This window comes from Argiope bruennichi, chromosome 9 (assembly GCF_947563725.1).
Source record: "Argiope bruennichi chromosome 9, qqArgBrue1.1, whole genome shotgun sequence".
NCBI lineage: Eukaryota > Metazoa > Arthropoda > Arachnida > Araneae > Araneidae > Argiope > Argiope bruennichi.
In genome coordinates this window covers 119542766-119570634 of record NC_079159.1, presented here as the reverse complement: position 1 = coordinate 119570634, position 27869 = coordinate 119542766, and the positions used below count along the sequence as shown (strand labels likewise).

Genomic DNA, 27869 nt, shown 5'->3' with positions numbered 1-27869 from the left:
GTCACTATGCAATGAAAAGTGAGATTCATCCCTTCACGTGAAATCCAGTAACTATTATATGTCAAGTTACATTTGTATCAACACCCATAAAGCAAAGTTTGTATTTCATCAGCGTTTGCAGTTAATAACCGATGAAGTGTTTATATCTTAAACGAATATAGATCCAACATTCCATGCAGAAAATATCGAATAGACGTTTCGGATCCCTGTTATTCTTTAAGGTTCACGAACACTGATGCTCCCCATTGATGTCTCGGCTGCCATTTCTTCCATGACATTTTTTTATAATATGAAAGCGGTTCGCATTCAGGGATGGTCTGCCATTTCTTAGATGATCCTCCAAGCTGCCCATTCTCTTAAACTGTCGCATTAAATTCAATATTCCGTTCAGGAAGCTAGGATATCCTAAATTTGGACTTCTAAATTAAGCTCAAAGAACTTTCTTAGTAGTGAATATAATCACCTCGAACATCGATACCGCCCTGGTAGCAATGACTCACACTGTTTAGGATATCGCCAATGAGTTGTACAGGTATCAACGTCCATTGATTCTGTAAAGCTGTTCTATATTCATGTAAGATTTGGGGAAGGTATTCACGGCGAGTAAAATATCTATCGAAAGAGCTTCACACATGTTCAATGGTTTTAAAATCGGGAGAAAGTGTTGACCATTCTATATGGACTTTAATTCCCCCCCCCCGAGAAATCAAAGTTAAAATTTTAAAATACGAGTTGAAACTAAACCATTTAAGGCAAACAACAAAGGAAATTTAAACAATTTGGGAATGAAATGTTTAAAAAAATAAATTACTGCATGTGAATATCACCAATTAGTTTAATTTATTATATTTACATCCCATTTAGAAGAAATATGAGGTCATTTTGGGTCTGATATTATCTATCATAAAGCGACACGAGCTACAGTCTATTTTTCCTGAAACTTACGAATAGATAACATATGCATATGATTCGAATTCTTTTCCACCAATTAATCTTTGGCAAACTTTCATTAGATATTGCGAAAAGTTTTCAGACCGTATGAGTCTTCCCTTGTCTCGATCACAAGGAACTCTCTTATCGACAAAAAAGAATCTCGAGTACGGAAAATAACGATGGAAAGCACATCGATAAGACTTAAATCGTAAGCGAATAATATATATATTAATAGTACATTCTAGTTACGAATGTCTCTTTAAGCAACGAAAGTGCTGATATCTAATGTTAAATCCTGGCATAACTATGGACAAATTATGTTTTCCCAATACCCTTAGTATTAAAAAAAAATGTGAAAGCTCTGTCACTTACATGAAGATATATATTGCTGAACCTCCAAAAGATCCCATACCGCGCAGTCAGCCATATTGTCAGGATTCAGCCTAAAAAAAAAAACGAATAAAAAAATAAAGGATTTTTATCTGAGTGATGCAATAGCCTTAAAAAAAAGAACTGGGACACAGTGATCATTGCCTGATAAGTTATCGATGGCTAGAGCAAGATATAAAGAAATGTCTTTTGTTATGTTTAAAAAAACACCCTTCAGTATACTGAATGGCATAAATATTACAACATATCAATATGATATTTCCTGATTGTAAAATACATGACATAAAAAAAACGTGTGCAATAAAAATTTAAATCTATAGAACGTAATTGGAGTATTATTTCTAATTTTCTCTGTTTTGCAGAAAGGATACACACGTTTAAATATTTTGCTGCACATATTTTGAAAAAAATACAAACTACACTGAACAGAACTACATTATTGACAGAACATTTGAAAGATACATAGTACAGAACAGCATTAAATAAAAAAATCTGAGTTATATGGCTATCAAAATTTGAAGCTTAAAAATGTTTTGCTGAATAAGCTATTAAGAGACCAAGGTACATTAAATACTGAATTGAAACTTTTAACGAGCATTAATTCCGGCGAATAAACTGGTCGCCAAAGGCTGCTAGTGTAAAATAAAATTGAAATTTAGCACTTCAAAGCACATCACGGGTGAATGAAAGAAAATAGTTTTTATGTTGCCATGAAAAAAATTAGTGTTACCAAAAGTTCAAATTAAAAAATTATAAGTTAATTCTAAAGAGCAATTAAACCTATAAACTGTAACTTTCAGCACAGTTCTGAAGACGATTTGACATCTAATTAGGAAGTTAAATAAGTCCGTGGGCTAAGGGATTAATATGATTTAATAGCAACGTGCGTGTGTATAAACGCTGTAACTGAATCAATAACAAGTAATATATAAAAAAAAGTAATTCAATTCCTACTTAGGTCAACAAAGAAAATTTTTATTTTAGTTACTTTTTATTAAATAATTATCAAAAAATTATTGATTTTTGCAAGAATTGAACTCGCATTCTTCACCTTCACATGAAAGACACTGAAATTCTTATATTTTACCGATTGAGCTACTGCCTGTTGGTTTCAATTTACATTACAAACTGCTAAAACTCTATTTCAATTATTAAAAATTAATTAAATTTAATAATAATGAATTAATATTTGAAAAATCTGTATTAACATCAAGTATCATCCACTACAAGTTTAAAGAAATGTATTTGAACTTGAGTGGATGAATAAAAAGTATTTATTAACGATTGAAAATTTGAACAAGATATACAAATATATATAGGGAGAGTGTGAACTAATAGTAGGAATTCAAAAAATGTTACAATGCCATATATTTAAAAATGTTATTATAAATGAATCAAAATCTGAGAAATAAAGGGCGTGAGCACAAATACATATGCACACAAACACGCACGTACGCACGCACACACATACAAACGGATGTCACTGAAAAACTAATTTAGAAAATTTTGAAGTTGTGAGAAAATGATTTTTCTGAAATATTGTGCTCCAAAGTCACCAGGAAAAAATCTTATTTAATATCAATAAGTTTTTAATTAAAAATGCAATTGAGCTTTTTTTTTTCTTTTTACCCAAGAAGTAACTGCATGCCGAATTTGACAGTTCTAGATCTAACAGTTCACCCTAAATAAAAAGATTTTCATGAAAGTTTTTTTAAAGGATCAGCGTTTTCACAGATTTGTCTTATCACACTTTTGGCCTATTTCCAGCTACGAAAGTAAATAAAAAATATTTAAATGCATTCATTAACTTATTAAAGCTTTTAAATAAATAAAGATGATTTTAATAGATTTTTTACGCTTATATTTCACTTTGAGCATCTTTGCAAAATGCATCAAAGATACGGTAAAGAACTCTTCTGTTGAAATTCTTGAAATAATTTGACATTATCGCGAGCTTTACGTCAAAACGTCACATTTGTTTATCAAAGTTTTAGAATACAAAACCTTCTTATAAATGCCTTCAGATAATCTTTCTAGGTGAGCGTTCATCCTTTCTTGTGCGTAGAGGTGCTGTCAGTTTGGGATATGCGATAAAGACTGATATCAGGAAATAAAATATTAACTTTGACGTACAGAATATGACGTCATTCCGAGAAATAACTTACTGAAATCTTATAATTTGACTTAAAAAAAACAATAATAACTTTTTTTGAATCCTGATTTAGAATACAGATTTAAATAATTAAATCCAAATGATATCGAACCAAGCATTTTCGAACGGAAACTTTTGATAATTCATTCAGATATTTGAAATGTTTAGAAACGACCTCATTTTTTTCGAATATGAAATAGAAAAATTGTGACGATTTCTGTCCTTCTATTGAAACCAACTTTATTTTTTTTTATATATGATTATCTTTCCAGACAAAACTTCCTCATTCAATGCCTTTGACGACTTTCAAGACCTCAAGTGCATTTTCATATTCTTGAAAGGATTATTCTTGAATGAAAGGATTAATTTCAAAGTAAAATAAAATTACTTGATAAAAACCATAAGGAGTGTTTTCCTCGAAACTTTCTCGCGTACTTTCCAATAAAGGTGTATTTGTGTTTTAGAAAGGTTTTTTGATTTTGATTGATTTTGATGATTTATTTTGACGATTACAATATTTTCTCAGTATTTTTATACGAGAAAGTAAAAAAGTGGTCTTATAAGAAGACATTTTTTTCTTCTGTAAAGAAAATATTTTGGTTTTCAAATTATTCTCCTTTTATTAGAGAATTAGAGAGAATTTTTTAAAAAGTGCATTACATTCACAATCAGACATTATTTCTATGAATAATAAAAGAGAATAGGTGTGTGCTGCATTCTACATGTCAGGCCATTTGATTTACAGCAACTAAATTTGACTCATATATATTTTACAGGGTACCTCACTTTACACCTCAAAGTAATTTTTTGAAATTTTAATTAGATTTTTAATTAATTAAAAATTAAACTGAATTTTGGCATTTTTACGTGTTAACTTCCGAAAATATCATTGTAAAGATAATTTTTATTCCGTTTTTTAAACTTGGAAAAAAATTATCTCTTAAATGATACCAATTTTAATGCACTGATGATTATTTTTGTCAATTTTCAAAAACATATTTTTTTACCTAATTTCTTACTAAGCTCATCATCAACTACAGTACACTCCCGAATATCCGGTTCACGATTATCCGGCTTCTGCATTATCCAGCCTAGTTTTCTGTTATCATAATTAAATGAAGAAGGCATGGCGTTGCATTGGCAATATTGCCAATGCATTGGAAGTGGGCTCTGCTACGATCATCTTATGAGTCGTATGCAAAACACAAATTGTGACAGGACAGCAGCTTTCTTTCTCTGTTCGTTGTTTCGCCAGTGTGTAACAGATCTAAATTGTTGCCCCTCTTTCTAATTATAACTGCACAGTACGTACAGTATTAGTAGTAAATTCTTGAAATGTACAGTCCAACATATAAATATATATAAACTACCAGAACAGGACATTTTATTTTAACTCGACACGTTACGCGCAACTGCTTCTATGATTTACTGGGCCGTGAATACATTCTATGTGATATGTGATGAATGGAGGGCTTAGTACTGAGAAAAGAAAAAAAGAAGTGTGAAAGTGATATTATAACATGAGTTTTGGCATGTGTTCTGGTAATAGTGGGCAAAAAAATGAGTTCATAGAACTCTGGTTTATCCGACTTTTTTATTATCCTCCCTACCCTTCCGCCATATTTAGGTCGGATACTCAGGAGTGTACTGTATTTCATAGTGATTTTCTTCCATTGTTGAGAGTTAAAGAAGAAGTATTCTATTTAAAATCTGTATAATTTAGAAGCCGAATAAAAAATAAAAGTATAATATCGCAGAAATTAGGAGTTGATTCGTATACTTACATTTTTAATAGCATTATGATTATTTTGAAAGTGAGGTAAGTCAATTTAGTTATAATGGAACTCTTATTTTTTTCGTTAGCACTGCTAAACACTATTGGATTATAAACTTACATTATCTGGTTCCACAAAATACAAAAAATATATCAATTAATACTTACCAATATTTTAAAATTTATTAAAACGCAAACCTTTAAACATCTCGCAATAAAAAAAAAATTGCCCCATTTTCAAAATAAACGGCTCATATGATGGAATTGTTCTCCCCGGGAAAGGTTCATGTATAGAATGGACACACAAGATACGCAAGCCAATTGAAACATCACAGCTTTAATATCTTATAATTTGATGGACATGAAGCTATATCTAAATGATTTTACTGAAATGAAATAGAATCAATATCTTCAACGAGCCAGCCGAACGTATTGGTTATCAGTTATAAATAACATTGCTATTATCTATTGCTTTGCATTATACATATTGATTAAATATTTCGATACGACTTGATCTGATGCAAATATTTAAATACTTATTTGTTCACTAGCTATCAAGTCATAATAAAAATTAATTAATTTTTTTATAAATGGAAGAAAAATAGCTAAGCAATAAAATTTGCTTTAATTTTGTTGGGTTAACGTCCGGCCTTGACATTATTCGAGAGATGATAGGTCGAATTTCATCAGTTTGTCCCTTGAATAACTCCTCAGTCTCAGTCTACGTCTTCTCTAAACTGCTTCTCCACCTCAGCAGGATTAGGTTTGACTTAGGAAAAATTTAGAGTGTGTCTGGCATAGTAAGTCTTTGGTGGTATCGCATGGCAAATCGCCGGAAGCCAAAATCCACCAAATTTTATTCATATATTTATTATGAATTATTTTTATTTTTCTCGACATTTCTTTCTTTTTTTTTTTTTTTTTTTTTTGTTGTTGATAAAGATGGTATTTAGAAACCAATTCTTCTTTGTCTTTTTGATCCGCTAGAATTTTGTAGTTTTCAACAACGAATATTGTTGATGCACTTACTATTGTTGTTGTTGTTGTTGTCTTGTCCAGTAGTGCAATAGGATTAGATCTGTCCAAAAGTGTCTAAAACGGCTTTGCACAACTCATGGAAGAGGGGGGTTGCCAGAGCCTCCTGGGAGGTTGGACTTCTACCTGTTGGTCCGCGGAAGGTATTTTATTTCTCTTCTACCACCCAAAGGAAAAACCAATGGAGGCATTCCCCAATCCGCCACCTGGGAACGCGCCCTATAGGAGTTACAGGCTTCCCCGAGGTTTGTTTTCAAAACTTAATTTGTAGTTAATCGTTTGGTTAAATAAAGTTTTACTAAGAGACGCTAATTGATAGAAAATTCAAGAAAGAATTTTCAAAATTTCATGACATTTATAACAAAGAACATAAAAGTAGACTAAAGAGTAGAAAATAAGTAAATAAAAAGATTTTTTTACTTTTTAATCAACTGACAAACGAAAGTTTTTTTTTTTTTTTTTTAAATATTATACATATTGAAAACATTAGAATATTCTTAACAATGCCAAATAGGAAAGCATGATTGTATTACATGTAGACAAAATCATTTTTGACCAAACATTCTATGTGACATTCTTAAATTGAGAGAATAATTCGTTATTTTTCTTTAACTAAAAGGAGGAAATTTAATGTTCCCGTTCTTTCTATATTATATCTATATAAATTATAGCCCCTCACTGTATTTATTCTTTTGTTGATTGTCATAAAAAACTTCTGCAATTTTTTTAAAAATTACACACATAATAAACACTTTTCGAGATAAATATTGAGATTAAAAGATTAATGCCGTAAGCAATAAATAATAGAGCCAAATCAATACAAAAGATGATATCAATATTTCAAGAATTTCTTATTGTTCTTTTCTAAAATTGCCTATACACATTTCACAAGTTCAATAAGTATAGAAACAAAAAATAAATTTTTAATTAGGTTAAAATATCAATTTCATTCAATAATTCTTTCAAAAATCATCATTGAAAATAATGAAGATTAGCAGTTAAGAATTTAATAAATTTCAGGACTCAGTTTTGAGAATTCCGTTGTTCCATCTAAAAAAACTTTATGCGAAATGTGGTTGCTTTGAATTTTTCTTTATTAGTTATTCATGCGTTCCAGCGGGGCGCGGTGGTCTGGTGATAATGTCTCGGCTCTGAATTGGTATGATTTCTGGTTCGTGTCCCGATTCCACCGAAGAACTGCCGTGCAAGCGGCTTTGGTGCACGCTAAATCCGTTGGTGCACACCAAATCCGTCCTTCCACGAGTGTGGTGTGGAGAAGAGGGACCAACTCAGACGTCGTTCTACTCAGGCCGCTGTTAATTATAAAGCAACGAATTAAATATGCAAAGTGTGCTGTTAGGTTAAAATCATTTTTTAACCTATTAATCGCGATTCCAAGAGCGATCAAGAAAAATACCACCAGCCTGTCAAAATCTTTCCTAGATTCTCTTTTGATAATTTTCAGTTGTTTTTAATAATGAGTTTATAAAAGAAAATAACAGTTAAATTATATCATAAAAATTTACGAAATATTTATTTTAATTTAATTTCTTTTCATTTAGTACTAACTTTTCTTTAATTTGGACTACAATGATGTATCAATTGCTCTCTGTTTTCGAATAGAAAATTTTAGATTCAAGAATAATTTTCACCAAAATATTTGCCATAGTGTCGGGTTAAATATCTTCTTACTGATGTGGCATGGAAATATGAATACATGGTACCAGCTTAATTACCATTTGTCTCACTTAATTTGAAATTCAAAATATGAATGCCTCTAAACAACATTTTTGTACAATCAAAATGAAACTCCAAATAAATTCATTAAAATGATTTATTTTCAAATTCCACGATATCGATAAGAATTTTCTCTTGAATATAGGACACGAAAATCTTTTTTCGAAAAGAGATCACAAGAATAAATAGTTTTAAAAACTCTGCTCTACATCTATCAGGTTATGGATAAAAGAACAAACAGGTATCTTGTTATTATAGAAAACAAAAAAAGGGTAGTTAACATTATTCAGTATATTTATGAAATTTGAAATAAACAGCACTCCTTACATATACTGAAAAGCTATAAACATTTCATGCGATATCGAATCAGATAAAAAAGAAAGAAAAAATAAATCAACATTTGTGTTTTCTGAAGAAACACACACTAGCATGTCCTTGGTTTGACTCTTATATTTTGTTGGTTTATACACTTGAAAAGATAAATAAAATCTTAATTTAAGTTCTTCTTCATACTTGTCAAAGTATATGCTTTTCTAGCCGCTGTATCAACCATTTTAACAGAGAGAATTCTTCTTATTCCACCTGTCAGTCGTTTCTTTTGAAAGTATTTTTTCGCTCTAAAAACATTTGAATTCAATTCACAAAATCAGCGAACATAATAATTTTTTACACATAATAATTTTATACAAAAAAGAAATTATTTGGAACCAAATTTTGAACGGAATCCATTTCAAGGGATAGACAAAGGTACGTAAGTCTGACTTTCACATATTTATAAACACAAGAACTAATCAGAAGGGGTGGTCGCCCAAAGCTTTCTCACATACTCTCTAATAAAAGAGTTATCTCACAGAACAGCTTGCATGAAATTGAACTATGATAGTTAAGAAACTTTAAGGTGTAGCACCTCTTTTCCCCCTTCAGCAGAGAGCGCCCCCTTGTGTCGTTTTGCAGAAGACAAGCAGTTGAATGGCAGACCTGCACCCTGAGGTCGACTTTTTTCCCAAGCGCAACCCTTGCGCTAACGCCGAGTGCTTTAGGCTGGAAACCGTGGAATCCCTCCATCATACTGTTCTTTAACCTAATTTTCTATGTGTGTCTGTAGTAATAAGTGTTTGTGAATTTTGTAGTGTAGCTGTGTTTGTGAAGATTAAAAATAGTGTATTTAAAACCGGGCAGTTTCTTATAAAACCACAACACACCACTATAAAGGGTGAATTTAGCATTTTTACTGAACTATCTGCGAGTCTCTTGGCGATTAATCCCCAGCATGCGGTTAATAATATCTAAAAACCGAATTTATGTTTTAGTTGTAAACAAGATTTGACACGGAACTAGACTCGCCAAAAAATCGCTTGCTAAATTTCATGTATTGAATTTTGAGGGTTTTTTTAGCTATCCCATTTACATATTTTTAAAAGTATTGATCTACAGACCCTTTGTTAGATTTGACTAAAAATGAGACAGGTATATACTCTATAAATTTTAATTCTGTGTACCGAATTTTATCCCTTTAGTTCACTTCTTTTTGTAGTTATCTTGTTAACTTATATTCAAATAGTTGGACAGGCACACCTCTTCTGAACAGAATTTGCTTAAAATCTGATGGAAATCTACAAATTAAGTATAAAGACAGAATGCCAAATTTCACCCATCTAGCAGAAGGAATTTTGGAGTTTTCTTTATCACAAATAGCCAGATAGACGGACATTTTCCAAAAATGTGTGTTTTTGGATTCAGGAAATTGTAAAACCTGGAAATTCGTCAAAATCTCTAACTCGAATTTTTTGACGGTTACACTGTTTTCTCTATACTACGCATACGAAAAAAGTAAAATGGCAATGACTGAAATTAATTAAATTCGATATGCGATGTTATGACTATAACTGAAGATCTTTTGTCAAATTTTGATTTTTAACGGTTGTAAAAAAGTCGTCCAAAATAAACATTGAGTTTTTGAGTATTTGTTCAATTGCCGCATGCCATGGATTAGTAGCCAATGATTCCGAGGCTGGACGCAGTAAAAATGCTAGATTCACTTCGAAGATTCGTATTTCGCCACTATTTTTCGGCAGTAGCATGCAGTTAATACCCAAGTAACGGTTTCCTTTACTGTACTACGAAGCACTTTCTTAAAGCAAAAGTCTGAAAACTCTTGGCGTTCTTAGTTTTCAGATTTCTGGGTCCATAGTTTTATGGGGGGATAACACCCTATCAGAAATTATGCAAGAAATTTTCGGAAAGACCACTCTCGTCAGTTTTATCTGCTTTCACTAGAAATGGCTCAGATTATCGCCCACAACAAATATCTTTTTGGATCAGTAAACTTAGCAGCATGTTCCAAACTGAAATTTTTATAAAAAAATTCGTATTTTCTCGCTCCGTTTCTCAAGTATGAAAAGACTTGAAAAAAAGGGCATGTGATAATATTTCCGTATTTGAAGTATTCATCGTTGGGAGCAATTATTTTCGATTACGAAAGGATATAAGCCTGCTTTCCGATCAAGGTGAAGAAGAAAAATAAGTCGATTGTAAAGAAAGTACTAGGAAAAAAATTATAACTTTACCATTTTACTTTTTATTTTTTTAAAATATTAATGTATAAGTATTAAAAAAACCGTATGCTTCTATAAAAATTAAGATAAGTGGTTAGTGTTTCTTTGCTCTGCGCTTAGATTAGCACTTGAGTTTGATCCCTTGCTGCATAAAAATATAAACGGATTGTATCTGTTGAAATCTTAATTTTCTGGTTTTTATTTGATTTGCTATATTATTTATTTGATTAATATTCTGATTTGCTATAATTTTAGACCCCCTTAAGTTCGAAAAGGCCTCTTCAGAATTTTAAAAAGAAAACTGATCCTAAATGGATGTAGTTCGAAATGCAAAACTGAAATATTTCTTGTACAGTACACTCCCGAGTATCTGGCCTAATGTGGCGGAAGGGTAGGCTGGGATTCTATGGATTCATCTCTTTGCCTACCAATACCAGAAGGCAAAGATTTTATACCAAACACTCACTGGTAGATACGTATTCCCTTACTTCTTACTGAGTACTGGGCCCTCCATTTATCTCAAGCCGTTTGACTTCTTTTAGAATGTGAACGCGGCCTTGGCGCAGTAAATTATAAAAGCACTTGCTGATAACGAGTCGATTTAAAATTGAAGTCTCTGTACTAGCAGTTTATATAAGTTTATAAATTGCACTGCACGTTTCAGGAATTTATCAAATATAAATTAAGTAAAAGGATATAAACTATTAACATTTTAACATAAATTCTATAATTCTACTGTGGTGCACTTAAACAAATATTAAACATAACCCAAGAACAATGAATGAATACTGTATATTCTGTGCAGTATAATCAGGAACAGTGGCAACAACTCAGGCAAACATACTGACGAAACAATGAACAATAAGCAGAACGCTGTTCTTTTCCTGTGACAACTTGTATTTCGCGCAAGACGCCCGCTTCCATGCCTTGGCAAGGAGTTGCATTGGTTATGTTAGACGCTTCCCGTTGGACTCCTTGCCTTCCTCGTTTGAGGATGATGATATGCCGTGTCCGCGTTACCACGGAAAGGGGATGCAATAGCTTCTGAGGGTAATGACTCCTGAGCACCCGAGGGCAGAAGTCTGACTTCTAGCTCATATGAAGATAACACTCACGCACTCGCTTATTCAACCCTTTTTCACAGAGCCAGGACGCCGGCTCCTTCCTCGTTTAATTAAGTTAAAAGAAAACTAAGCCGGATAGTCTGGAAGCAGGATAGTCACGGTCCGGAGGGGAGTGTACTGCATTTGCATTACAAATCACTTGGAATGCAATAACAAATTTTGAAAAAATAAAAGCATTTGGAATTTATCAATAATATATTACAAAAACAGCTTTGTACCAATTGTGTAATCGGAATTGTTTCCCCGTGACATAACTAAGTGGATAAAAAAGTCTAAAAATTCTAGAAGATTAAAAAAAAAAAAAAAAAATCCTGATTTAGTTTTCATCTCGTATGAGAGTGAGAAAAAATGTACTTTTCATTTCATGCCTTGGTTGGAGGCAATTTTACGAATGATAACAAACACCAAGATTAGATTACTATTATGTTTTATTTTTCGCAAAAACAACTGAAAAAAATAATCAAACTTCTGATAATTATGAAACAGTCACAGAAAAAAAAATTAAACACTTGTTAAGGAAACAGATAATGGACAAAAACAATACAATCAGAAGTTCAATCCCGCAAAGATAAACAAAGTTGTTGACATCTTTACACTTACATGCAGGCATTTAACATTAAAAAGAAGCTGCACCTTCAAGTTTTAATAATACAGTTATTTTTAGCCATGTATTATTCCTATATGTTTTTCCTGGTCATGTTGCTTTAGCTTGAATTTTCCTCTTGTTTCTACTGATTGCAATAAAATTTTCAACATCGTATATACTTGAGTTTTCTCGAGTGCAAAAGAAGAAAATTATTTTCAAAATAATGTATCACGATAAGTCATTATCACAATGAGCTAGATGAATGAAATTTATCCTCTGGTCGTTACTCTCAAACAGAAAATCTGTGCCAAACTTTGAATAAAATCCATGGACGGGAAAAAAATACTTTTCCTAAACACATATTTGATTTTCATTATTACTTAGTAAAGTTACACAAAAAAAGTCTTTTTTTTTTCAAAAATTATTTTTCACCTTACTTATGACGACGGACGTTAGATAAAATATTACACTCTTTTTTACATTCTTGTATGCGAGGTGTAGAGAAAATATTGTAATCATCAAAAAATTCGAACTCGAAATTTTGACGAATTTCCAGGTTTTAGACCTCCCTGTGATCGAAAAACCTATTTTTGGCATTATGTCTATCTATCCGTCCGTCTGTCTGTAACAAAGATAACCCAAAAACACTCTGAAATAGACTCATAAAATTTGGTATACGGTCTTTACTCTAAATCTGTACATTTCTACCAAGTTTTGAGCGAACTCTTTTCAGAGGAAGTCTTCTGTCTGCCTGTATTAATATAAGTTAACACGATAACTGCCGAGGGAAGAGAACTAGATGGATAAAATTCGGTAATAAAATTTAACATCTATACTGTAGACATCAAATTTCGAGCCGAATCCAACGAGGGACTGATCGTCTGTCGCTCTCCATTTTTAAAAATAAGACGATGACATTGAATGCCGGCGTCTTGCTAGGGGTAGCGTGATCTGGGCTTCCCGGGTTCAAATTCAGGTTCGGGCATGGTTGTTTTTCATCTGTATTCTATCGGCGAGGTGTGTGAATGTGCCCCCCTGTAAAAAGGGGTTGTGCAAGCGAATGTGTGAGTTTCATCTTCATATGAACTAGCAGTCAGGCTTCTGCCCTCGGGTGCTCAAGGGCCTTTACACTCAGAGGCTACCACACCCCCTTTCTGTGGTAACGCGGACACGACATAATCATGACATTGAATGCCAGAACTCAAAAATGATTTGATTGTATCAAGTTCAGGTTTGGTACATAATTTTGTGAATGCAACTGTAGAGTTGTTTGTGTGTGTGTGTGAAATTTTGTTTTCAATCAGTTGTGAAAATCACGTCTAAAACAAAAGTTCAATTTTTTGATACTATTAATCCTTTGCCAGGAATTAATCACCAAAAACTCAAGGATCACATGATAGATTCAATAAAAATACTAAATTCACACCGAAGATTAATATTTCGCAACTTATGTATGGCAATACCATGCAATTCGTCCTCTGGGATAGCACCTTTATTAGAGAGTATGGGAGAAAGCTTTGGAAAAACCACTTTGGCTAGTTAATCACTATCTTTATTTTATCTACATATCGACACTCATGTTCAAGGGAAACCTTATCTTTTTAGCTATCGCATTTATGTTTATTTATTGTAATATGTATGTATTGCAATGTATGTACTTAAAAAAGGGAATGTTTCTGAGTATCTACGGTATCCATCACCACTATAGCCATGAAATTTACACACAGGGGCTCGCAATGATGATTCAACACACCTCGAAGCCCAAATTTTAAATAGAAATTTTTAATTTAACGTTATATATTGTTTTTTCGTATATATTTGTCTTTAATATCGTTTCTAATGACGATAGGGGAAAGAAACTCTGTGCATTGTCAAAAGGAGCAAATAATTTTCGTTCTAAAGAAATTCGTTTATTCCTCTGGCATAATTTATTAAATTTCGTGAAATTTCTTAAAAATTATTACTTTTCCGGAAAAATTACAAAAATTGTGACTGAAATTTCGATATTCTTATTCCATCATCCCTTAAAAATTTTTGAAGTAATATTTCGAATGTTCTTTAATATGAAGTAAGAACGATCAAAATACCGTTAACGAGTGATTTTTAATTAATTATTTTATAGATAAATTCAAAATATTTTTATTGGATTCACCACCAATCCACAGTGAATTTTACTTATCAAATTATAAAAACTAAGAACCATAAAAAAAAAAAAAATTTCTTAGCGCTGTCTTTTAGTTTTAATAGTTTTCTTTTCCAGTTATTTGTTTTTATTTGTATTTCTGTAGTTTACCAAACGATATCATCGCCATTTAGAATAATAATGAGCAAAAACAATATTAATTTTTAAGAAATCGTTTTGAAGTATTATTTTATACTAGACATCTCTGGCGACCAATTCGTTCACCCAGTTTATCGATTTTTTTAGGTTGTTAAATGATTAATTTGTTATTTGATACGATTGAGAAACATGAATTCAATCAGCATACTGTAAATTAAAAAAGTATATAGATTACGAAATAAAAGCGGATGTGAAAATCTCACTACTGAGTTAATGACTGCTAAAAACACACGATTGAATGTTTTGATGTGTAGTTTTAATTCCTTCATAGCACTTAAAAACATTTTTTACAGATAAGGTATCAAACTGAATTAAAAATGTTATTTCTTTTTAAGAAGAAATTGCGCAGAAATGAAATTGATATCATTAAAAAGATAATTTTTTTGAGTCTTAAGATAATACAAAAATCTTTTTTTGCAGGATAATTGTTTTAGAAAGTATGAATATCAATTTCCATAGGGAAGTCATGACGATACAGCTAGACTTTACATTAATGTACGGTCGCTAAAATTGAAATATTTGAGGCGATTTGTTGACAATGTTTTTTGCAATCTCCAAAAGCCATTTGTTATCATTTCTGGCATCCATTCAGAATAGCAGTTTTTAGGCGACTTTTCGAAGGATTTAATATTGGACTGACGATTTGGAACAAAAGTATAAAATAATAAAAGTTGCAAATCTCAGTTTATTTTCTATTTATTCATGTTTAGGTTTATTCAAACATAGATCAATTAGTCAATTTTAGTTCTTTTAAAATTCTGTCACAGTTACTAAATTTCAAAACAAGAGTTGGTACTTCGCATGCGATAATGGCATAAACCAAACGGACGAGGATATTTTCAATTCTGCCCAGCTTTAGAGACGGTGGTGGACGATTATATTATAGAATTTACTTTTAAAATGTTTGCTGTAGTCTGAAAAATCGATCAGTAGATTTAGATGAATCAAAAGGTTTTATATATCTCTGAGCTCGAAAAACGTTTTTAGAATCATGTTTGTCGGTGATAATCAAAAGTGATCATTCAAGAATGCTAGGGTCTATCGATATAAAATCTGGTAAATGGCCGTTTAAAAAAATTTGAGAGTACTAAACATTCTTAGACGAAAACCTTTTATAGTATAGTTATCTGTTTTTATCCATGTGAACCAGAAAATGAAAATAAACACATGAATAAAATTAAGCATATAAATTAATATTGACTCTGACACATTTTTTTGGTAGCATCCGTCATATGTTTGAGTGTCTACTGACTTACCGAGAAAATGCAAAATCTCAGAACATGACTTTGAAATTGCTTTTAGATACAAGTATTGTCACTGCCAAGTTAAAAAAAAAATGATGACATTTATATATTGAGAAAAATCCACATTCCTCTAAATCCTCTTTTATTTATAAAATCCACCAAAGAATTTAGAAAATGTCTCGAAATATTTTTCCAAAAGAATTGTGCTGTTAAACATTTTGTACAGGGTTTTTAATTTAATGTTTTTACTTTAAGCAGACTTAATAGATTATGAAATAGTAATGAAAACTTGTTTTCTGCTCATTTTGTACGTCTGGGTGCATCTCGGTGAATCATGGCATTTGAAACCACCTGCCTGTGGAGTCAACAAAATAAAATAAATCAATAAAATCGATTGTTATGTCAATCTTTTTTTAAAGACTTTCTTCGTACACTTTTGTAAATAAGAAAGGAAGACTTTTCTGGCGAGCTTCATTTAAGAAAAATAGGGTGTGGCCTGCTCGAAAGTTTCTTGTATACTCTCTAGTAAAGATTTTACCTAGAGAACGCCTTGCATTAAGCATTGGCGTAAAATAATTACGAAATAGTAACGTGGATTTAACACTTTTACTGAATAGATCGTTTGATTCTTGACGAGTTTTTTGGCGATTAAATCCGGGCATGCTGTTAATATATCCGAAAAAGATATTTCTGTTTTAGACGTGTATTCAACAGCAGAAATGAAACAAAATTTTTTCGCAGAACTACAAATGGTAAATTGGACATGCACGTGTTTCAATTTACCAGGAGGCACTTTTAAATATCAAATCATGGAGAATTGTAAGGTGAATTGTGTTTTAGATGCATGTATCGCGTTGACAGTTTCCTAAAAACACAAACCAATGAATAGTCGATTCCTTATTAGATTTATCAAAAAATTGAGCAGATGTGTACACTACAGATGTTAAATCCGTGTATCGAATTTATCCACCCAGCTCTCTTCGTTTTTCGTTGTCGCGCTGACTTATATTCGAGCAGCCGCACAAACAGGCTTCCTGTGAACGGATTTTGCTCAAAATTTGATAGAAATCTTCGAATTTGATGTAATGACTGTATGCCAAATTTCACCCGTCTAGCTCAAAGCGTTTTGCAGTTACCTTCATCACAGACAGACAGAAGGATATATAGATAGTTTTAAAAAAATGTGTTTTCCGAACTCAGGGAGGTCTAAAATGTGGAGATTCTTCAAAATTTCGAGTTCGAAGTTTTTATCCTTTTTTTTTTCTGACAATTGCAACACTATACTTCGTAAACGAAAGAGTAAAATAGAATAAATGTTCGAGCAGGCTTCCATTTAATGTTAATTCAAGGATTTTATAAAATCTCCTCATATTGATGCAAAAAGCTGATTCACAAACCATAAAAATGACTTCAGAAGAAAGTCATTTTCACATGGATTAATTTGGCTCATTTAGAATTATAGGAACTTTGAGGTTCGAAAGCCCAGTATTCTCAATTTCAAAAACTTTTTGTCAAATTCTACAGTATTCTGCAAATTAAAACCATTGTGGAGAATACAGTAAATCAATCTTGACGCAGACAACGAAAAAGCATGAAACTTAAATATTATTTACATTGTTGTAATAATGTAAATAATATTATGTAAATGTAATGTAAATAATATTATTACAAATATTATTTACATTATTTACATTGTGTTGGTAACAAGCCGGACTGTTTGCCTTACTGATGCGAAATTTGGAACATGTATACAGTGGAGTATGGAAAAATGCAAATGCAAATGAAATTTTAATTAGAATTTTATTTAATTAAAAATTAAGTTAGATTTTGATTTTTTTCGCTTAATAATGGTACAAATGTTCTATCACAAAAATGATTTTTGCACCATTTTAATGTCCAACAAATGTTTTTTCAATGATGCTAATTTAGTTACTGTAAAATTCTTTAGTCAAGATTTCATTATCTTTTAAACATTTCATTGTTTTTTTTTTTAATTTTTGGATATATTTCACAATATTTCCATCGATACCAATAAAACCCAAACCGTTTTCATTGTTTCATCAAATATCTGATTGCGAGATTTTCTTCCATTATTGAAAGCAAAAGAAGCATTCGATTTAATATCTATGCAGTTTATAAGGTAAATAAAAACGGGAAGTTACACTACGAATAAATTTAAAAGATACGAGGGCAATTCAGAAACTAACCTCCGGTTGATTGAAAAAAATACACCAAGTTAAGTAAAAATATTTTAATATATACATCTTACAACTACATCTTTGCACTATTTTTCGACATAGTCTTCATAACGATTGAGGCACTTATCGTATCTCTTCACAAGCTTTGAAATTCCTTCTGCATAAAAATCACCCGCTTGTGCCTTGAGCCAGCCTGTGACCGCATCTTTGAGCTTTTCGTCGTCATCAAACCGCTGGGACCCGAGCCATTTCTTCATACGCATGAAGAGGTGATAATCGCTTGGCGCCAGATCTGGGCTGTAAGGTGGATGGTTGAAAACGTCCCACTTGAAGGACTCAAGAAGGGCTGTTGTTCTGCGAGCAGAGTGAGGACGGGCGTTATCGTGCAAAAAAACGATACCGGAAGTCAGCATACCACGGCGTTTGTTCTGTATAGCCCGTCGTAATGTTTTTAGTGTTTCACAGTACACGTCTTGATTAATGGTCGTCCCACGTTCCATGAATTCAACCAACAACACCCCTTTGGCATCCCAAAACACCGTTGCCATCAGTTTTCTGGCAGAAAAATCTTGCCGGGCTTTTTTTGGTTTGGTAGGCGAATCTGAATGTGCCCACATCTTTGATTGTTCTTTTGTCTCAGGGTTCACGTACTTAATCCAGGTTTTGTCACCGGTCACGATTCTGTTTAACAATGGTTCTCCTTCGTCCTCATAACGTGACAGAAAGTCTAATGCAGAGGCCATTCTTTGACTTTTGTGGTGGTCGGTAAGAATTTTGGGCACCCATCGTGCACAGAACTTACGGTAACCCAATCTTGCTGTCACTATCTCGTACAAAAGAGTCTTAGAAATCTGTGGAAAATCAGTAGACAACTCCTCCATTGTGAAACGTCGATTTTCACGAACTTTTGCATCAACTGTCTGAACGAGTTCGTCAGTCACCAAGGATGGTCTACCACTCCTCTCTTCATCATGAACGTTTTCTCGTCCACTTTTAAATAAACGTACCCATTCACGGACAACTCCTTCACTCATAACTTTTGGTCCGTACACGGCACAAAGCTCACGATGAATAGCTGCTGCAGAGTATCCTTTGGCTGTAAAAAACCTTATAACAGCACGCACTTCACATTTGGCGGGATTTTCTATTGCAGCACACATTTCAAACTGCCACAAAAACTAAACTAGCGCAGGTACGATGTTCACTCGACTACGGCTTGATGCCGACTGACCTGCTGAGCGTGTGAATGCACAGATGGCGCGCTACTCCCCCCACTACCCGCACTGTGACCAATCGGAGGTTAGTTTCTGAATTGCCCTCGTAGATGAACTAGATAATATTATTTTTAACAGCTCTATGGTATTTGGGACTGTCTTCATTAAAAAGACTCATGTGTGCAATAAATAATAAATAGACAATATATATGACAATTAAAATAGTATTGCTTTAATGTATGACAATTATGGGAATAAAAGTACTTCTAAGCTATCTAACTGAAATTAAATTTTACCAATATATTTAGCTAACCAGCAAACGTTTTTTCAAAGGCGACTAGTATATATATTTATGCATTCCATTTTTTTAAAAAAAATTTCTAACATATCAGATATAAACAGCACAGCTTATTATGAAGTGTTATTGCACAAGAGTTGTATTCAAAGTCCACCATATTGCTTGTTAATTAAATGACTTATTTGTTCTGAATGTATTATTCTTAAAATATTTTAAAAATTAATTATAATAATTATTATTTGTTTATTAAAAGAATTTGCTTTTTATTCATTAATTACATATTATTGATTCAAACTGCTTAATATTATTAAAAAAATTACTGCCAATTTTAATTTTTTTTTTCTTTCTTCTGCTTTTCTTACTTTTAGATCAGCATTTTCTTCAAGAGGCATTTACACGCTGTAGAAGGCCACGCCTACCTCAGGAAAATCACGTGACCACGAAGGTGCAATGGCAAAGAGTATCCCGTCCACACAGCTATTTGCCATTGTCCCACAACGCTGTTTGAACTGCTTATATTCAGACAGTAAGAGGATAACAACAGAGGAATATCGACTATGCGCAATAATTGTCATCTTGTGAACGCTCCGGATAAAATTAGGATTTTTTAGTTTCCGTGTATATCGAAATTTTACTACATTCCCCTCAACTTCGAACTCTTCAAGGATAATAAAACTAATCATTCTTACTGCAGACATCTGAATCGCTTTGTGGGAAGAAAAAACAATCGCAAATAAAACCTTCTTGAGTAAAAGCAGGAAAAGATAGCAAAACCACTGATTTTGCATATTGAAACAGGTGTATTTTTATACAGTATATAAATGTATAAAATTTGAACAGTGTTGTTTTTATAGTCATTTAATCAATACATTAAAAGCAAATTTTGTTTCTTCTAAGAAATAAGTCTATCTCTCAATTATCCAAATATTCGAATATTAAGTTATTTGGTCACATTAATGGATATAATCTGAATTCAACAATACTGCTGTATTTTAATTAAGACTGATTGTACCTTAAATTATGGGCACAAGAGTTTCTAATTGTGTCAAAGTGAAATACAGATACTCACCATGTAAGAAATTTTTGTGTGGCGAGTCAACAATTTCTTTAATATATCCAAGTAAAATTCGTATCTTGCTGGCAGGTGAGGAAAGAGGGATCGGAAACAATAAAGAACCGGAGAAGGTGAGGAACAAGAACTTGGGGATGTGCTTCTTGAGATGGATGACTGTCGCAAGTCACTCAGAGGTGGTTGTGCGAGGCCAGGACAACTATCCTTTGGCAGCAGAGCATTCTGGAGTGTGTGCGAAAGGCAGCCGGATCAGGAACGAAATGGCAGCTCGGAGATAAAGAATTCCAACAGGTGGGCGCAAGTGGGGGGAAATGAAGCTACCTGCGTAGGGACAAAAGTTCTTCTTCCTGATATTTGAACAAGCATGGAGAAATGAGATTTTTATTTATAGCAGCTGAGCCAGATAAAAGTTCACTGCGCATGTGATTGCAAATAAAAATTCCCTCTGATAAAATTCAATGTTAACTTTCAATCGTTTCCAGGCAGCAGACAGCTGAAAATTTATGTTTTAAATTAACTCTTTTTCAAACGTGTGTTAAAGAGAAAAGGAAGGAAAGAAGAGAAAAATATTTGTTCAGGAAAGTAATTCGTATTTCACCGAGTTGGACAACGTATAATTTCAAGGTGATGCTAAATGATGTGTTGCTGTTTTGTGACAATTTAATATTTCTATTTTATTTCACACTTGTCTTAAGAAAATAAATAGTGTGAATGGAATTTAGAAGCAATGTATTAAGATCAGATAACTTTTAACATCATTTTAATTTAATTAGAAATTAATTTGTTTAAATTAAGTGGAATTTTAATAAACAAGTAAATAGTTAATAATCAATTCCGGAATCCTGTTATTAGTAGTGGTTCTATTTTATATATTTATTAGTAAGCAATTTTTTATCGGTGTCATTTCAAAGTACTGACTTCTGTTATGAACTATTGTCATGAACCATTTTAGTCATGGTATTGTTAATATAAAATAGCTGCCTTCGGCAACCAGCTGTTCGCACACTTTGCAATTGGCTTTCATTTAATAATGTCAACGAAATTTGAATTGCATCGTATCGTCCTAATGAAAGTGTAATTTGTGCTTGCAGGATAAATGTAGAGTATTCTGATGATTTTTCTATGCATACAAAATTGTGAAATCGGTTCTATTGTTGAGGAAGGGGTTATATCAAAGTTTTATTTTACAATACCTTAACAAAGTGAAGGGCGGCGGGGGCAAGTGATCATTGATGACGTATCACAACGTGGCGCACTTTCAAATTAAATAAAAATTGATGAAATCGGTGCATTGATTAAGAATAAAAAATTAAACTGACGACTGGCCGTGATTTTTTTCTCATATCAAATGCACAAGGATGTAGTGTTTTTGAAATTTCTCTCAAAAACTGATATTGTTGGGGGGGGAGGCAAGATACCTCTGGTGATTTGCCTAAGTGTCATAAGCTTTCATGGGAAATAAATTTGACGAAATCGGAGCAGTTGTTCTAGCTTAGGCAGATGAATGATTGTTTGATTCGGGAAGCAGATGAATAATTTGAATGGTCGGGGGGTCAGGTGACCATTAATGACATATTTAGAGGTCATCAGCTTTCATATGAAACCAAAATAGGTGAAATCAAACTAATGAGCGGGATTGGATAACTAGTTCGTTGGTTTTCCTTATATATAAAGGATATTTAAAATTAATTAATAATTTCTATAAGTTGAATGATTCATTAGTTGTAATGTAAACCTCTTCTGTGGATGCGCAATGAAATGAGATCAATTTAAGTTTGTTTGAATGAATGAATGGACTGTTTAGTGTGTCATACTAAGGTTGGGCATAAAGGACACAAGTGCCCTATGTGCCTTTATTAGGAGGCTAAAATTTTGGAAATAAATAATTAAATTTAATAAAAAGTGCTTTTAACACTTATTTTCCAGAAATAAAATAGAGCTCTTAAAAACAAAAGGTGATGTTATTTTCTCTCATTTTAATATTTCTACGCATTCAGTTATATCGATTAATCCCCAGATTTTGAATTTAAGTTTCGTATGCAAACACCGCTTTTGACAGAGACATGCCAGTCATAAACGTTTGAAAACACTTTTTTTTAATTTTAAAGAAAAAGTAGTTATATGGCCGTAATATAATCGAATCATGTGAGTAGTATTATAGAAATTACATTAAAAGTGAAATTGGATTTAATATTAATGGAAGGTCATATTTCTGTTCACCAAATATTCTTTTCAATTTGCAGACACTCTATTAGTGCTTTGAAATGCAATTATAAATTGCTTAGAATTGCTATAATATGAATTAAATGAGAAAGAAAATATCAAGTTTAGAAATTATAAAAAAAAAAAAAAAAAAAAAAAAAACTTTTATGTGATGGAAGAGGCGTATATAAAGTAATGGATATTTTTTGCTATTTTTTGAGGCCGGAATAAATTTATTTCGCTGTAAATTCATATCAGAATAACCTTGATATTTGTTGGAGCTCATAATATCAACGTTGCCCTTGATAATGAATTTTTAGAAAGCCTTTGAAGTGCGTTCTTTTTAAAGAAAATATATTTTAAATATTCAAAAACTTCTTCGTTATCGAAATATATACAAGAAAATAATTTAGCGATCGATGCCTCTATCTTTAAAAATATATATATAAAAAAAGAAATAAAATATTAATTAAAAACCTTATTTTTATAAGAAATTAATTGAACTTAAATAAGTTTTTAATTCAGAAACATTACCTTGAAATTAAAAGATAACAACGAGTTGATATATTGCATTTTCATAAAATTAAGAATTTAAAAAATAAAAATTATTCTGATTTCTATGAGATTCATATTTGTTCTGTAGTTTAATGAAATTATGCAATTGTAGAGCAGCCTTTGATTAATTATTAAATACTGTAATCAGGTACTATGATATATTTACTCTTTTATTAAAATTATTTAATTACCTGTTTTCTATTATTTTTTTAACTAGGATATAAATATTTTGAAAATTTTTAAGTTTATTGTAACTACTGTTTTGATAAACTTTTAAGGAGTGAAATGATAACATCAAATTTACAAATTATTACGAAGAGAACGTTGGTTATCTCTTCGTAATATATAATTTAGTACATTTTTTTTTCATTGTTCTTTCAGTTTCACAAGTTGCTTTCCAATTACGCCCATAACTTTTTTTTTATAATCACTAAATTAAGAAACATATCCATCCCACACATGCTGTTGTTATGTTTTTATGAGCAATTTTCAACTCGATGAACAAGAATTTGAATTTTATATTTTTTCGGCTTTTGCATTAGAACTCAATTTTTTTAACTATAAAAGTAATGTAATGAACCGGTTCGGAAACACAAGGAAGTGAACAGATACAAAGCTCTTAAAATAGAACGAGTGCGAATGCAACTCCTCCAATTCACCCGAAGGCACAGGGACAAATCTGAATGATCGGACCCTCGACATCATTGGCGGGAACTAAGGACCTTCACTGGCCATGGTACAACCTCTCCAGCAAGAGACTCGTTCCTTCATTTATTGGGATTAGTTCATTCTACAGAATTTCTGTACTCTCCATGATGGAGAGAACCAATCACCAAACTTGGACTTCTGATCTCCAAGTCTGAGGTGCTCCTTCGTGAGAGGGCAAATGCAAATAACAAAATTTGAAAGTTTCAGATGTTTTTTGAAGGGATATCTAAGAACACGGCAAGTTTAGGAATATTCATAGACATGAATCATTATCTATATTTCTGGGTAGACACTGGAACAAAGAAGGTCTCCCCCAGATCTTGCAGCTGTGAATTCAGAGCACACCATATTTAATAGAATGTACACAAGCTTGGCTTGTAATGGAAATTGCTTTGTTTTTTGCTCAAGAAATTGGATACTTGAAACTGTATACTGTAGTTTTGCACTGAAGTTATCTATAGCACCACTTTTGTTGTTTCTAGCAGTAGAAATGCTTTTAAACAAAAGCAAACAAACATGGAGGCAACGGTTAAAAGGAAAAATAATTTAAAATTTTCGAAATATTTTATTGCTAAAAAACATCAGATCAAATAAAAGTATGCCGACCTGGTAAATTTACCGTCGCCGCCATGATAACAGATTTACACATTAGGCGGAAACAGGCAGTGAATTTCCCATTGGCGGGCGCTATACAGATGTCGACTGCCACTGAAGACAACGGTATTTTTACTATCGCCGTCCAAGTACAGGCGCACATAACTAAATACAAGCTTGCATAAGCGGTGTCCCCCCCCCCGTTTTTTTTAAACATCCAGATTTACATTTCAGATTTCTTCTTACAATGAATTTTACTTTCCTTCTTATGTGAAACACACTTTTTCTTTCAGCATCAATAGAGTTTCATCTACTATGAACATGAGTGAGTTAAATATTGATAAAGAAACTTTCATTGCTTTAGTCCAAGGAAGACCTTTTTTATGGAATAAAACTCTTGATATACAGAGTGTCCATAAAAGAACTCGATGTTTTAAAAAATCATAGTTAAGGGTATGAATTTGGTGAGATCAGATAATTTTGAAGAAATAAGTAGCTGATCACATTTTATTCACACCAGTTTCACCAGTACCACCTTCCTTCAGTTTGCGAGTACGGAAAGCATTGGATTACTCGATTCTGCAACAAGGATTGGAAGTTCACGTCCTATTTCTTGGCCTTCAAGAAGCCCGAATAGACTCCAATAGACTTTTTCTTCTGGATATGTGTCAAGAATACTGATTACGCGAGAATATTCAGGGTGTAAACCATCTCAGACAATAGATAACCACTCCAGACATGCTGGCCAGGACATGGGAAGAAAATGAATACCATTTGCATGTGTACCAAGTCACAAACGGGGTACATATTGAAATCAACCAAATGGTAAAAATCTTGATAAATTAATCTTTAAATAGATATATATATAACATTAACCTAATTTTATGACTGAATTTTTAAAAAAACGTTCAACAAAACCCCCATTCTTTTATGGACATCCTGTATTTAAAGACAGAAAAGCAGCCAGAAATGCCTGGCTTGAAATTTGTCTAGAAATTTATAGTGACTTTGATGAATGGGAAGAAAAAGAGGAAAATGATTTTGGTAAGACGATATATACACTTATTAAAAAAAAAGAGGGAGTCGTAAAAAATCTAATTTTTAAATGATAATCATAACACTAGAATGATAGTGATAGTCAAATAATTCCCTATAGAGTCAATTAATTTTTATTTACCTTGCACTATTGTTTTTGGATTTAATTATAAATTCTTTTTATTTCAGAAACAGTCGTATCTGACTATTAATAGCAACCATTTTATTTGTAAAAACATAAACACTATTGGAAAATCAGTAACAATATTATGTTTTTCTAAAAAAAGTTTTATTGTGTTTTTAACCTTTTCCCAATAAAACAAAAATATTTTACAAGTAAATAAAAATCATGCGAAGAAAAACGTTTTCTTTTGGAATACTTATTTTAAATGAGAAAGCGGCATATTTTACAGGTATTTATCGTCGATATCATGGCGATCAGAAGGTTTTGATATCTTGGACATCTGCCAGGAAATCTCTCCTGCATTTGAAACAAAGCATCTACATAGAATCTTTCTCACATTGTTTGCTTTGAGCCCTCCTCTTGTAATATTCTCTTATTGAATATCTTCCAATCCTATAATTGACATTACATCCTCAATTAGGTATCCATCTCTAACCCTTAACATAAATATGAAGATTAATACAGACTTTAACAATATCATTAGCAAATAGAGGTCGATAGAATATTCTCCATTTATTGTTGAGGATATCAAAAACGCATTTTATGTAACTTCTGGATTGACACGATCGATTGTTGAAGATTCTGTTTTCGACTGTCAAATGTGTTCCAACATATAGCCGTAGCAAACGAAGCACAAGAAAATAATGAAGTGGATTTGAAAATTTTAAAGGCATTGGTGGAAATGACACCTGAGAAACCAAACATCTACATATCTTTCTATCACAGTCTATTGCCCCATGCAGAAAAGGTTAATAGTAATGAATAGATCCAATTCCAAATTGAAGTTCTTCAGGTCATTTCTAAAATTAAAAAAAAAAATTGTAGTTCATCATATCAAGATTACACTACGCAATCCAATCACTTTCAGCAACAAAATCAATCCTCTTAAAATTCAAAAAAAAATTTCTAATGATATTTATTATTTTGCGGTAATTTTCTTTATTTTAAATCAATTAAAAATATTTTGAGCTTATTTTCTAATGATATACCTCATATAAAAAATAAAATTTAACCTGCACTAGCACGTTACGCGTGCATGATAAAAATTAGCTTTGTTTTGTTTTTTTAATTTATATATTTTAGCTTTTATTTATTTATTTTTTTTGCTAGTATTTTAACAAAAGCTTAAATTAAAAGATAAAGTTAACTTTCAATACACACTAAACCTAGAAAATTTTAGCTTTCAGCATATGTCTGTATAAAATGAAATATGATACTTTCCAGAAAATTTTTTTGTGGCGTTTTAAAATATCAATATAATTAATTCATTCTTTCTGTTTTATACAGGAAAGGATATAGGACATATGCTCTAATAGGGGCAACTAATTCCTAAATAGTTAAAAAAAAAAAAAAAAGGCATGCGTATCTAAGGAAGGTGACCTATATGAAATAAAGAATCATATTTTGTGCAATTTCAATCAATAAATGCTCCAATGACTTAAGAATTTTAAATTTTTATATAGACCACAGGTACTTTGAGTTATACTTATTAATTTCTTTTTTATTATAATAAATTGAATTTCATATAGAATCATAGAGACTTCTATTGAACAATCTTCCGAATTATTACGCAAATTATCAAAATTATTCTGTAGTACACAGAAGATTTCAATGTTGAATGATTCTATCGTCTCTACTCATATTTTTATACAACATGTATGGTTTCGCCAAAAACTTTTTTTGTGCATTAATTAAAGTTTGAATTCCATTTCAAATCAAAGTTCAAATTTTAGGTGAGACGGTAGAAAATTAGGGAACTATTTTCTGATAAGGCTTCTAAAATAGTATGAGTTGTATGACTATTTAAATTTGAAGGGTAAGTATATTTTGCTAAGAAAGCCATTAAAATCAAGTTATATATATATAAAAAAAATTTAATGCCCATTAATCCAGAAGTATCAGTTGATCGCCAAAGTTGACTGATAATAAACAAACACA

General features: G+C 31.9%; 1 protein-coding gene across 2 annotated transcripts in view; it reads right to left on the bottom strand.

Moving 5' to 3' along the window:
* Positions 1 to 20924, bottom strand: part of LOC129983742 (uncharacterized) — a 33554-nt gene extending 12630 nt beyond the window's left edge. Inside the window, exons 1-2 of one of the 2 annotated variants that reach the window (XM_056093350.1) lie at positions 20651 to 20924; positions 1306 to 1376 (exon numbers count right to left, since the gene is read on the bottom strand). Coding sequence is in view for 1 of the 2 variants with exons in the window: in XM_056093349.1 (XP_055949324.1) it covers positions 1306 to 1343 (38 nt within the window). In the remaining variant the exon portion in view is untranslated. The remainder of the gene's footprint in view (positions 1 to 1305; positions 1377 to 20650) is intronic. The other variant, XM_056093349.1, reaches the window with a different exon arrangement.
* Between the last annotated feature and the right edge of the window lie 6945 nt (positions 20925 to 27869).